General features: G+C 40.1%; 1 protein-coding gene and 1 long non-coding RNA gene across 4 annotated transcripts in view; one reads left to right on the top strand and one right to left on the bottom strand.

Annotated features, from left to right (window-relative positions):
• Positions 1 to 5,779, bottom strand: part of LOC116786520 — a 9,109-nt gene extending 3,330 nt beyond the window's left edge. Inside the window, exon 1 of the long non-coding RNA XR_004356983.1 lies at positions 5,625 to 5,779. This is a non-coding gene — a long non-coding RNA (uncharacterized LOC116786520). The remainder of the gene's footprint in view (positions 1 to 5,624) is intronic.
• The window catches only part of LOC116786504 (Y+L amino acid transporter 2-like), a 22,907-nt gene continuing 14,829 nt past the window's right edge, over positions 4,526 to 12,603 (top strand). The window contains exons 1-3 of one of the 3 annotated variants that reach the window (XM_032687138.1): positions 4,526 to 4,930; positions 10,951 to 11,234; positions 11,415 to 11,932. In XM_032687138.1, the coding sequence (XP_032543029.1) occupies positions 11,431 to 11,932 (502 nt within the window). In that variant the 5' untranslated portion in view covers positions 4,526 to 4,930; positions 10,951 to 11,234; positions 11,415 to 11,430. Of the gene's footprint in view, positions 4,931 to 5,673; positions 5,716 to 10,950; positions 11,235 to 11,414; positions 11,933 to 12,603 lie in introns of all 3 variants that reach the window. The other 2 variants (XM_032687135.1, XM_032687134.1) reach the window with 2 other exon arrangements.

Here is a 12,603-nt window from a genome sequence, read left to right as displayed (position 1 = left end):
GCATGTCACACTTTAAGCCACATTTGTTCATTACTAGTGGTACCTAAAGAAAGCACTGTGGCAAGGCGCCAAAATATTGTTTCTTAGATTTGTGTCCAAAATTCACCATATATTAAGAGCTTTCCTGAACAGTGGTTTTAGTAACTATAAGAACAGAGGCTTCTCTAGAGGTATATGATCAAGATGATATCTACATCTGGTACCATACTGATGGAAGCCTATTCAATCTAAGGCGACTGAAGGCCCACACCAAGACCTTAAACCATATTGTGCGGGAGCTGCTTTATGCTGATGACGACACCCTCATCGCCCACTCAGCAGCAGCTCTGCAGCGTTTAACATCCTGCTTTGCAGACACTGCTGAGCTCTTTGGGCTGGAAGTCAGCTTAAAGACAGAAGTTCTCTATCAACCGGCACCCCAGGACATCTTGCATCATCCCCATATCACCATTGGCCAGTCAGAGCTCAAATCAGTCCAACAGTTTAATTACCTAGGTAGCCTCATCTCCTCAGATGGTAAGATCGACGGAGAGATAGACAACAGGTTAGCTAAGGCATATAATGCTTTTGGAAAACTCCATAAAAGAGCTTGGAGAAATAAACACTTGAAGAAAAGTACAAAGATCAGTGTTTACAGAGCCATAGTGCTGTCTACTCTTTTATATGGATCTGAATCATGGGTCATCTACCGCCACCACCTGCGACTCCTAGAACGCTTCCATCAACGCTACCTCCGTACAATCCTAAACATCCACTGCTCAGATTATGTGACCAATACATCTGTTCTAGAACAAGCAGCAGTCACAAGCATTGGGGCCATGTTACTGAGAACACAGCTGTGCTGGGCAGGGCACGTCTCCAGGATGAAGGACCACCGTCTCCCTAAGATCTTGCTTTATGGTGAACTTTCCACTGGCTGCCACAAAGAGAGGAGCCCCGAAGATAAGATACAAGGACTCCCTGAAACAACATCTCAGCCTTGGCCGTATTGACCAACATAACTGGTCTACTCTGGCCTCCAATTGGGAGGTCTGGAGACACACTATGTTTAACGCTGCTGCTTCTTTTGAGAAAGCATGCAGGATGACTCTTGAGGAGAAAAGACAAAGCAGAAAGAATCATGTCTTGCAGAATATTCCACCTAAGGAGTCTTTCTACTGTGCCTTTTGCAACCAGACGTGTCTATCTCGCATTGGCCTTTTAAGCCACCAGTGCGCTTGCAACAAACGTGGGTAGAGCCCTTCCCAAATCTTCACTCACAAAGCCTAGCCATGAATGAATATTCTTATAATAGAGTCTGCATGAGTTGCAAACTTTATAATTCGTTATTTTAAACAACATGTAAGAAGGTAAAAGCAGTCCTGCTATGCGTAAAATGCCTTGGCCTGCCAGGTGACATCTGATATCTCATGTCTGGGGATCTGCACCTTCTTCCTGTTTCCCAACTCATTGAAAGCAACTTCTCCCTTAGAGCAAACAGAGCTTGGCCACAGCAAGATGCCATCCTTCCTAACTCTACATGCCATGCACAGGCTGGCAGATCTGAATTTGTGATTTGTGCTGTTGGATCTTCTCAGTGCTGCTGCAGCCCCTTTGCAGTCACTGGCCTCTGTCTGTTCTGCAACCTGCCAGTGAGCCTGTTGCAGCTTTTCTGCCAGAGCCCATGAGATGCTCTGACCCAGAAACCGTGTAAGGATGGGTGGGGGAGCCCTGGGGAACAATGGGGTAGATTCCAAAGCTACGCTAGGTGCTGCCAATTGTGGTAATTGCCCACCCTGCAGTCTCTTCATAGTGGTGTGGTGGGGAGAAAATGGACATAAAAGATGAGGACCTGCTCTAAGACACCTGAGTGAGGGCAAAGAGCATCCTGCTGCTGTCTAAAGTCTCCCCACTGACTCTTGCTTGGCAGTACAAACTAGCTTAGAGTCACTGAATAGTTATAATGATAAATATGGCCTACAGAGTCACATTCAGGAATGGTGCTGCCAGGCTGCTGCAATTGCTGTGGGCTGCTCCCCTTCATGTGCCATCACCCAGAGGTGACACAGCTGCAGGAAAAGTAACTTTCTACCCCCAGTCCTGAATATGCCCACATCTGTAAGGCTATGAGAGTTCTAGCCAAAGCTCAGCCTTCCAAGGAAACCCTGAGGCCACACAGTTGAAAAACTCTACCCAATCTCCCGCTTCTTTTCTTGAACCCTGAGCCTCCCTCCATGAGGGAGTAGAATCACAGAATAGTTTGGACTGTTAGGTGACCTCTAAAGGTCACCTAGTCCAACACTTCTGTCATGGTCAGGGACGACATCAACTAGATCATGTTGGTCAGAGTCCCATCTAATCTGACCTTGAACAGATCAGGCATCAGATACCACCTCTTCGGGCAACATAAACTTCCCCTCCCCAACATGTTAGGCACACGCACAGATTTCCTTTAGTGAAATGGGAGAGGAGGCAGCCACAGTTGGGACTTGAAGGATACAGATGAAAACATAAGGAGAATGCTCTGGGGTAGGCATGGGGAAAGGGAGGTGGAAGCTGTGTGCCTGATCCACACAGAATGGGAGAAGGGTGTGTGGAGATGGCAGACGTATGAGTCAACATGAGCCAAAGTCTGACAGTTCTCTTGTTTTACAGTTGTTTTAACAGTATTTTTTACACTCCTCACTTCTTCATAGCAATTCTTAACAGTTTTTCAGCTTTTTTACTCCAAGGGAAAATGCTGCTGATGTTTGAGACTAATAATACAAGCTTTTTTCTGAGTCACAACAGCTTTTTGAAAGCCTTTCAAAATGTGCATGTGGAAATGTCTTTTTACATGTACAAAGGGAAAAATAGAAACATAGGAACACACATATTAATTTTGCAATTGTTAGCACTAGACTTCCTATGCCACTTTAGCACCTAGTCACTTAGTAGTGGCTGTTCCTCCTGTTCTGCTCCCATACCTGAAGTTAAAATGATTGGTAGAAGTTTCTTGACATGGTCTGTGAGCTATGTTCTGTCCTGCATCAACTTCATGGCAAAGTAAGTGAAGATATGATTTTACTAAGATGGCACAAGTGGTGGCCTTTGTTGGTCATACAGACTCTTGCAGCTAATGGTAGAGGGTGTTTGGCAGTGTGTTTTCAATCGGGGTTAAGCATAAATGCATCCACTGTAGGTGAGGACTGTAGGAGCTGGTGCTGCCTGAGCACTAAGGCAGAGGAGAGGAACTGAGGGAAGCTGAGGACTTGGTAGAGGTGCAGCTGAGCTGTTTGCTGCAGCTGCGCAGTGGTAAGAATGAAGAGAGATCTGGAAATAATTGAAGTAGTCTTGTTTCCAAGAATTGTACAGAGTATGAAAAGCCTTCCTAAGCAGTAATGGAAGTGTGGGCAAGAAACCAGAAAGTGTCACAGGTTTATTCAGGCAAGCATACCTCACTTTGTTGTTCTATAAGCAAATGTGTGTGCATATGTAACTATAACACACAGAAGAATTGCTATGAGCAGTAAGTTGGTACAGGAGAAGCCTCAGTGCAGAAGTTTTTGTTAAATCCTGCAAGATTGTAAAAATAAATAAGAAAAACTTGTTACAAAGGCAGTCACATTCACTTCTTTATGTTATCCATCCTGCTTACTTAAAATGAAAGATTACCTTCCTTGGCAAAGGTACTAGATTTTGTGTTCACCGAAGAAATGTTCAAGAAAGAGATGTTTTTCATGCACAAGCAAGCTTTATGATTGCTCATTGTTGATTTATGTGCTGTTCCTGTAAATCTGTGGCTAATGTCCAGTAGGATGTATCCAAGAGGGTCACACCAATAGTAATACGGGATGCATTCATAAAGAAAACATTGTTTTTCACATTCCAACATGCAGCTTCTACAGAATTAAAGGGCTGAGGCTGCTTCAGGAGGGAGATATGTGAACAATATAAAGGTGGTATGATAACAGAATCCCTCAGCATAACACACAATGAGAAAACAAGTTTCGTGCCTGAAATCAGAAACAGGACAAACTCGAGTTCAAATTTCAGAGTGAAAGTAATTATGCATTCTTGAAAATATGCATTCTGGGGTATAGGCTATAGTTTGTTAACATTGCCCTGGCAAAAAAAAAATTGAAGATGAGAGGGGCCCAAATTAAGGAACATGGCACTCAGCCCCTCTGTTCTTCCAGCGAAGAACAACATCCCTGCAAAGCAATCCCGTTGCCAAAACATTTCTTGCTATATTATAATGTACATAACTACAGACTTGCAGGCATCTGGAGTTGTGCAATCTTTTCTGGCAGACTTAGAGAGCTCCCATCCTTCATAGATACAGCAGATTGAAAGCTGTAAGAAAGCACAGCCATTTCTGTGTAAACATTAACTGTATACCTGTCTTGGTCTATCACAAAAAGCATGTTTGTACAAGATGTTACTTTAAAAAGAAGGAATAGGAGGAGCACTGGCTTATGATAGGAATATTTGTGTTGTTTTTATTATTCCTTTGCGTCACCATGGGTTGCAGAATGGAATGTACAAAATAATGCAATGCTCCTGCTTGTTTTCTTGTTAGACTGCTGAGGCTCACTGGAGAGACCTCTGTGCTTGAATTCAATTATTTCACTTTCCTGTGTGGATTAGTGATCCACCCTGCTGAAGACCTGTTGTCTGGTGCCTCAACTCCAGTGACTTAAGACTCTTCACCTGCTAGATCAGCTCCTTCCAGATGCCCTTTGGCACATGAGTGCAAATTTTTTGCCTTACTACTGTGTTCTTCATGGAAAAGAAAAATCCCAGATTAGTGCTCTTGCATTCATTAACTTTTTGCTCTGCTCAGAAGACTTTATTCTCTGGATGTTTGCTTGTTTCCGTAGATATTGTGCCGTGTACCATACTGGATTTGCAAAAGTATGTCATAGACGGGGCAACATACTGTTTCAGAAGACAAAGCTGAATACATCGGGTAAGTAATTTTTTTCCTTGCTTATTTTTATCTTAGATATTTTTAAAGCTTAATTAATTGAGATCTTAACACCAGATCAGCCTGTTTTGTGTCTTGTGCATCATGTCATAAATAATTACGAAAGCCACAGATCTATAATTCTTAAGTTAAGAAAAATAATTGAGTTGATAAATATTTAGCAATGCGTAGATTAAACCTAAAGAAAATACGTTAAAAAAAGAACAAACCAAAACCCAGAAAAATGTTAGGTTGTTTGAAATGAAATAATACCTATGATTTTCGTTTAACTACCACTCTTTGCTAGTCTCCCCTCTCTGAAAGTCTTTCTGATTTGGCAAGTTGTGCCACCAGAATAAACGTCTTTGCGTAGTGTTAGTAAAAGTCTCATTGTAGCTTTCTGAATCAACAAGAAAGAATTACACTGCATTTGTTTCACATTAACATCTGGCAAAGTGTTGTTCTTGGTTTCAGACGTGGATGAAGGACTTTTATTTTCCCAACCTCCCTTTTGTCTTATTCTATCGTAACCTCCTAAGGAATAGAGAGCAGCAGCTGCCTGCTTCTGCCTGCTACTGACCTCAGCTGAGGCTGTTTGGAGAAAACACATTACAAGAGAGTCTTTCTTGAAAGCTCTCATTGATTTTAGTCTTCATGCTACTGTAATAAAAATAGCAACTAGGGAGTGTTAACTTACCCGTCCTGGTGAAACAGACGTGTTTATTTAGAGCACTGGTCTCTTACAGCAGTCTTCTGCTAAAGGAAGCAGGCATATCACCTACCCTCTGGTAAGCTGCTACCTTCTCCTTTTAATACCTTTCTTAGATTCGGGCTACAGTAGCTTCTCTCTCAAATATCCTCTGTGATTTGCTTTGGGGTGGGAATGGTGTGCTGGGGGTAGAGCAAGCCCCTCCTACAGGAAAACCAGTCTATGACCATAGTAATGCATATGGAGCATGTGAAGAAATATTTCATTAAATATTTTTATAAACATAAAATTTGAAAACCAAAAGGAAATATACTTGTTTCCTACTGAGTGGGATATGTTTGCTTTGGATGAGATCAAAGTGGATTTGTTGTTGTTGTTTGGGGTTTTTTTTTATTATTATTTCTAAGAATATTTTATAATGTTTCCTCATAATGCATAATCTTGTTTTGTTTACTTTCCTCTCTCATTGGAAAATGTTCAACAGTATCCTCTTCCATGAATACTCCCTTTAAGACCTGTTGATGCTCATGCTCAAGAATAGTGTTTTGAAGTTTGATCTACATATTTTTTGTCATGTTGAAAACTGCTAGGTCATCTGATTACGTGTTCCAGTAGTTATTAATATAAACTTATATGTTTGGGTTTTTTTTAATTTTTGGTCAATCAGCTACAGACAGGAAAAAATTGCCCAAAATGTACTTTGAGAAAATAAGACATTGTTCATGACTTTTAAAATCCTTTCTACGCATATGTTGATTTCTAATACAAACATAAATAAAATGTGGTAGATTTCAATTTTAAATGCTTTCTTAATCTCACTAATTTCCTAACTGAAACTAGAAAATATTGGGGGTGTATCAGTTTTTTTACCTGGTTTGACTTTGCCTGGTTCATTGATGGCATCATTATTGAGAAATTAGGTGGAGGTAGACAAAAATCACCAAAAGAAAAGGCCATGAAATTAAGGATAAATTTGATGTCTAGCATGTTCCAACATCTTTGATAGGAGATGACTTTCTAAAATACCTCAGCTTTCAAGGGAATCTACTGAAGGCAACAATATTTGATCTCTGAGAGACACATTGATTACTAATATTCCTTGAATGAAAAGCTGAGAATTTCAAAATATTCTAGCAAATAGAGGCACCTCAGTCCCTCTGGAAGTCTATGGAGTAGTTCAAAAGACTGCTTCATAAGTCTATAAGTTCCTATGAAAGTTCATAAGCATCTCCATAAGCCCTGACCAAGCCTTGCTGAATCATTTGGCAAAGGTAAATTACCCCCTTGAGAAGGAGGCAATCATTCTTGAGGCTGAGGACCCCTGAAGAATGGGAAGTGTCTGAGAAAAATCTGCCCTGCCAAACTGGCCCTGCAGTAACTTATGGAAAAACTGTCTTTGATTTCAGCCCTGGTTTTCAGCTACTATCAAGCTGTCCCTTCTTCCTTCACTTTTCAATGTGACTTTTGGCAGTGGCTTGACTAAAAATGGCCTATTGAGGATTAGCTGTATGTGGTGTTATTGTTTTCTTTAACTTCTCAGGTGTCAATCTACAAGTTCCTTTCCGTTGCTTTTTGCACATACAGCTGGGAGGTAAACAAGAATGCAAAAGATTCAGGGCCATTAGGCCTGTCTGCACTCTCAAGGCATTGTGCTTTTTCTCTGAGAGGAAAATTTCCCTCCATTTGTTGAGGGGCCTCCTAAGGAAAAGCATGACCTGCATGCAAACAGGGTTCTAAAGTTCTATAATAGAGATCACTTGCTGACACAAAGCAGAGGCAAGTGTTTGCAGCTGTTTCATTTAGCCTGCTCTGGCCTCCGAGCCACATTGGCAAGTTGATGCCTGTCTGAGTCTCAGATTTCCAGAGAGCAGTAGGTCTTTCTGCTTGTCACACTCCGTGGGGACCAAGACAGTAGGGACCTTCCTTCATGTCAAAAAGCTTTTATGCCTTGCTCTTCAGCCTTCATACTCAAGAGCTACTAAAATACCTGTACTTATATTTTTGATGCCATTCAGTTTTATTATTGCAGTAGGGTTAGCCCTTAAACACTCAAACATGTTAGAGCAGAATGAAAAGGACCTCGTTTTTTTATTAGTGCATAAATTAAATTTTTCTGTTCTCAGGAAGCCCCTCTGAATGATAGAAGATTCACAGTAAGGATTTCTTACCTATTATAATCCAGGATTTAATTGAAATTGGCCATCCTAACTGAAAATGGCCATCCTCCTGTAAGAAATCAACTTGTTACAGCTCTCCCAGGCTGTAGTTTTTACTGGCTCTCACTTGGATTATGTGCACCCTCAAAAGGTGACCTACAAACGCCCAAATGATAGAGAAGAGCTATTGAAGCATTCTTGAACAGCTAGGCTTCTCAGCTTAAACTATTTGGCACCATTGAGAGACAGAAGCAGCAGTGGTTAAGGAAACACTGATTGTGGCACTTGGTGCCATGGTCTAGTTGACAATGTGGTGTTAGGTCATAGAGTGGATTCGATGATCCCAGAGGTCTTTTCCAAGCTAATGGATTCTATGAATTGAATTGATTCTGTAATAGTCCCAGAAAGGGAAGATGGTGGCATGAGGATGAAGTAACAGTGATGAGAGTAGGACAGGACTACAGGCCAGGTTTAGTAGGACCAAAATAGCAGAAGCTATAAGTGAGATAAAGGGTGAGACTGTGGCAACAGACATTGGGCACATCCTCAAATTGTTTTCATCACTGTCTGGATGTAACAGCACATTTGACAAAAAAATATTCTTCTTTTGCTATTATACAAAAAGATCTGTACAGGAGACTATTTCCTATATTCTCCTAATTTTCTTCATAGCATAAAGACTTTGCTGAGCCTTAGCCTAGGACAAGTCTTGACTTCATTCTAGACCTAGCCTAGCATGAAGACTTGTCCTAGCCTAGCAGGAGTCTTACCTCAGTCAAACAAACCTTGTTTAATTAAGGAAGACATTATCCTAAATAAAGAAATCAGTAACAGCTTCAACATTGTGATGCCACTGAATGAAATTAGTGTACTGTCAAAGCTAATGGGAATACTGTTGTTGGCTTGGGTGGGGAAGGAACAGAGAAAGGCTGTTTAAAATATTTTATTCTAAAATTGCTACTTTCTTTCAGACTTTCAGCTGATATAAATTGTGATAACTTAATTAAAGTGAAGCTACACATTTTGGTTATGGAAACTGAATCTCTTATCCTTTGATTCTCGGGGTATACCTATTTGTGGACTTAGTTCAGGGTATGGTTAAAAGTTTTGCTAATGTGACATCTCTCAAAAGTACAGAATTTTGAAATGGTTTCATCCACAGTCACTTATTTATAAAAGAAATATTTCCCTACACAGCTCTAGTTACACATTTTTAGCAATCTGAAATAATCTTTTGTTAGCACAAGAGATATGAGAAAAATACATAAAACATTGTGTTACTTAAGAAAATAATTTAATCTTTACCTTTGTGCTGTCATGAAAGCTACAGGTCATAATAGTGCTACTGGACTTTAGTAGCATTGCCAGTTTAAATGCTCAAATTCCCTTTAGCTACCAGGACTAGACATCAAAGTTCAGGTTTGATACCACATATACAAGTTACCTGACAACCTACCAGTTACTTGATGTATCCTTTTTTACATAAAAACGACCTTATCTCATTTATTAGTGAGACTTCATTTCAGGAAAACTGATATTCGTTGGTTTTGATAACTACTTGCATAGCTCCACATTCACATCACCTGGGGAACAACTGTATTTTAAATTCTCACAGCGTTTGAACTGTACCCACTTAAATATTTGTACATTTTGGCTCACAGGCAAAGCTCACTTTTTTTTTTTTTATTCTACAAAAAAAATCCTAGATCAGGCATAAAAAGCACAAGATGATTTTTAACTAGCTCTGCTGACAAAGTGGTATTAATAGAGAGCTCTGCCCAGATTTCTAGCATGCTGCTGTCCTGATGAGCTCTCTGGACAGCTGCCATCACAAGAGGGTTTTCTGCCAACATTTCACATACCCATGGAGACTAAATACTGAGACAGAGGTTCTGGAAGTATTGGCTCGTATTTCAGGGCAGGAGTGTGACTTTTCCCTTCTTTGTGTCACACACAAGGAAACTGGGAATGCTTATCAGGAATTTTAAGGGAGATACATGACTGGTGTTTTTGATGCTTGAAATTTCTCCCTGCAAACCAGGATGATGTTTTTTATTCATAGGGGGACAAAGTGAGAAGTAAGAGGAGTCACCTCTATGCGTGAGGAGGAGGTCAGGAAAAACGTGGGAGACTGCAGTCATGCTTGAACACTTACATCAAGAGTTAATATTTAACTTTATTCCAGTGTTCCCGCAGTGTTCCTGCGGTTAGAAGAAGTGCCAATGGGATGAGAAAAGCCTTTAAAGAGAGTTTGGCATTTTTTAATATTTAATACTTATCAGGCCTCATTTGTTATTTAATCAGTTAGGAAACTGAGTTGCATCAAAAGAGCTGGGAAAGAACACAGAATTGTGAAATATTCAGGGCTGCTAAAACAGGCATACTTTACAAAGGAAGCAAACCTTTCAGGAAGTTTGGGGAGGGCAGGTTGTTTTAAACTGGCCATTGATCCGCACTTTAAAAACATACATTTGTAAATCAAATGTAATGTATAAATATAATGCTTAAGCATTTGTAATCAAATGTTTTTTGCCAGTGTTGCATGGATGACCTTTGTTCTATTCAGAGAATTTGGCTTTAGGTCATAGGATTTTGAGGAAGTTTTCTTTGGAAGTATTTTAGAGTGTGTGTGGAGGTAGGAAGAGAATGAGAAATAAATTTCTTTTGAGACAGGCACCAAAAATTAGCCATTGTTCTAAGCATTATTATAAGTCAGCAGGACACAAGAACTGAGACAGTCACTGCAGTCCTGGCGTCCTCATCCCTAAGGACCTCAAACCCCAAGCATCCAATGTGTGCACAAGGCCGATTATCAATGCAGTTATGCAGTAAGGTCGTTTATCCCAGCTCCCAGCATATTTGGATCTTGCCCTGCGAGCACCAGAGTGGGATGCTTTTACACTCATGTTTTGTTGGACTCTCTTATACAGAAGCATTCCAGGGATAGGGGATTCAAAACTCAATCCATGTGCATGCTAGTGTCTTCTACTGAAAAGTCAAGTGAGGTTAATAACTAAACAAGCTACATTATTCACTGCAGCAGCAATTTCACCTCTAGGAGCAGCTAAAACTCTTCTCTTTATGCTCATATTAACATTTACCTTGTGACATCAGAGGTTTTGAATATCTTTTTCTGTCTTTTCTCTTGTGTTCCTCAGCAGATAGTGTTCAAGTGGATGTGATTTGATGAAACAAATAATAATGAAATAAAGTTCTTTCTGGGATGACATAAAAATTTAGGTAGAGTATTCCTATAGAGGACACTCCAGCTGTATTAGGACATGTTTCCAGGGGTACAGTGTCTCCTTCCTCCCTGAAATGTCTTCAGTAATGTAACATAAAATTACAATTCAAGACAAATAATAAAAGTGAACTGAGAGTTAACAAAAGCTTCAGGATCTATAACAAAGGAACAGTGGCCTCACATTTATCCATTAAAAAGGTATGGAACAGTGAAAGGTAGTGAACAGAAGTTCACTAATTTGTGTATTTCCTGAACTGCAAGATAAAAGCAGGCAAAATAGTTGTTCTTTGTACTGTTTATGCCTTGTATGCTAATTATCTTATCTATGTCTCTGATGTCATGTGCATTACAAAAGATGTTCTCTCCTCTTGTTTTCAGGTAATGTGATTTGAAGATGCCAGCCCCCTGGCAAATATGCTGTGATAAAAAATCCAGAACTAAGAATGGAAAAGCTGAAATGGACCATATGGCAGAGGCGACTGAAAAAATGCAGATGAAAAAAGAAATCACATTACTAAATGGAGTTTCTTTAATTGTAGGGAATATGATTGGCTCTGGGATATTTGTATCGCCCAGAGGTGTTCTAATGTACAGTGCTTCCTATGGACTCTCGCTGCTCATCTGGGCGCTTGGTGGGTTATTTTCGCTGTTTGGAGCTTTGTGTTACGTCGAACTGGGAACATCCATTGTGAAGTCTGGAGGCAGTTATGCCTACATCCTGGAAGCATTTGGTGCCATTGTGGCCTTCATCAGACTCTGGTCTTCCTTGCTAATTATCGAACCAACAACTCAGGCAGTGATAGCAATCACATTCGCAAACTATATTGTTCAACCAATTTTTCCTCATTGTGAGCCTCCATATGATGCAGTCAGGTTGATTGCAGCTGCATGTGTATGTAAGTAAAGTTGTGATTGCTGGAGGTTAAGAGCTATAATTGTAGGTGCCCAGGTGAATTTCTATTTCTTTGCCTTCTGTGAAAAATAATTATTACCTATCTAAAACATGGTGTTAGGAACTAATAATCTTGTATTCAGATGTATTGTATTTGGGGCTGGCATTACTAGAGTGGAGAGGAGAATTACAACAATATGGCTGAGGGAAGTTATGGCTGCTGATTAAAGATATATGTATCTCTGTGGTTCATTGACCTAATTGGCAGCCCACATTTGGTCCATGCTTTCTCTCCCCTATTTCTTGCAAATCACAAAAAATGAACATTCATACGGAATTACAAATACTCTGCCTAACAGCATTGTCTGTAGAGAAGTTGTGTAGTGTAGTCAGACACTCCACAAGCTCCAATCCACTTCATCTTCACTGTATGTCTTGGGTGAGCACAGGGATAAGTAAATCCATCCTCCAGTAAATAGACTGTACTCAGATTCTGTTCTTATAAACATGGATTTTCAAGCTAGGTTGTGTGTTCCTTTGAACCTGTGCTGTAGCTTGTGCTTTTAAAAATGGTTTTAAATTGTACAGCTCAACAAAAATTCCAAAAAAGATAGGTAGTTTTAATTTAAGATAAAATAATGTATACTGACAATTCTGGAAAAGTGTTTGCTCTGT

The sequence above is a fragment of the Chiroxiphia lanceolata genome, chromosome 1 (genome assembly GCF_009829145.1).
Source record: "Chiroxiphia lanceolata isolate bChiLan1 chromosome 1, bChiLan1.pri, whole genome shotgun sequence".
NCBI classification, from domain to species: Eukaryota; Metazoa; Chordata; class Aves; order Passeriformes; family Pipridae; genus Chiroxiphia; species Chiroxiphia lanceolata.
This window is presented reverse-complemented; position numbering and strand designations above follow the sequence as displayed.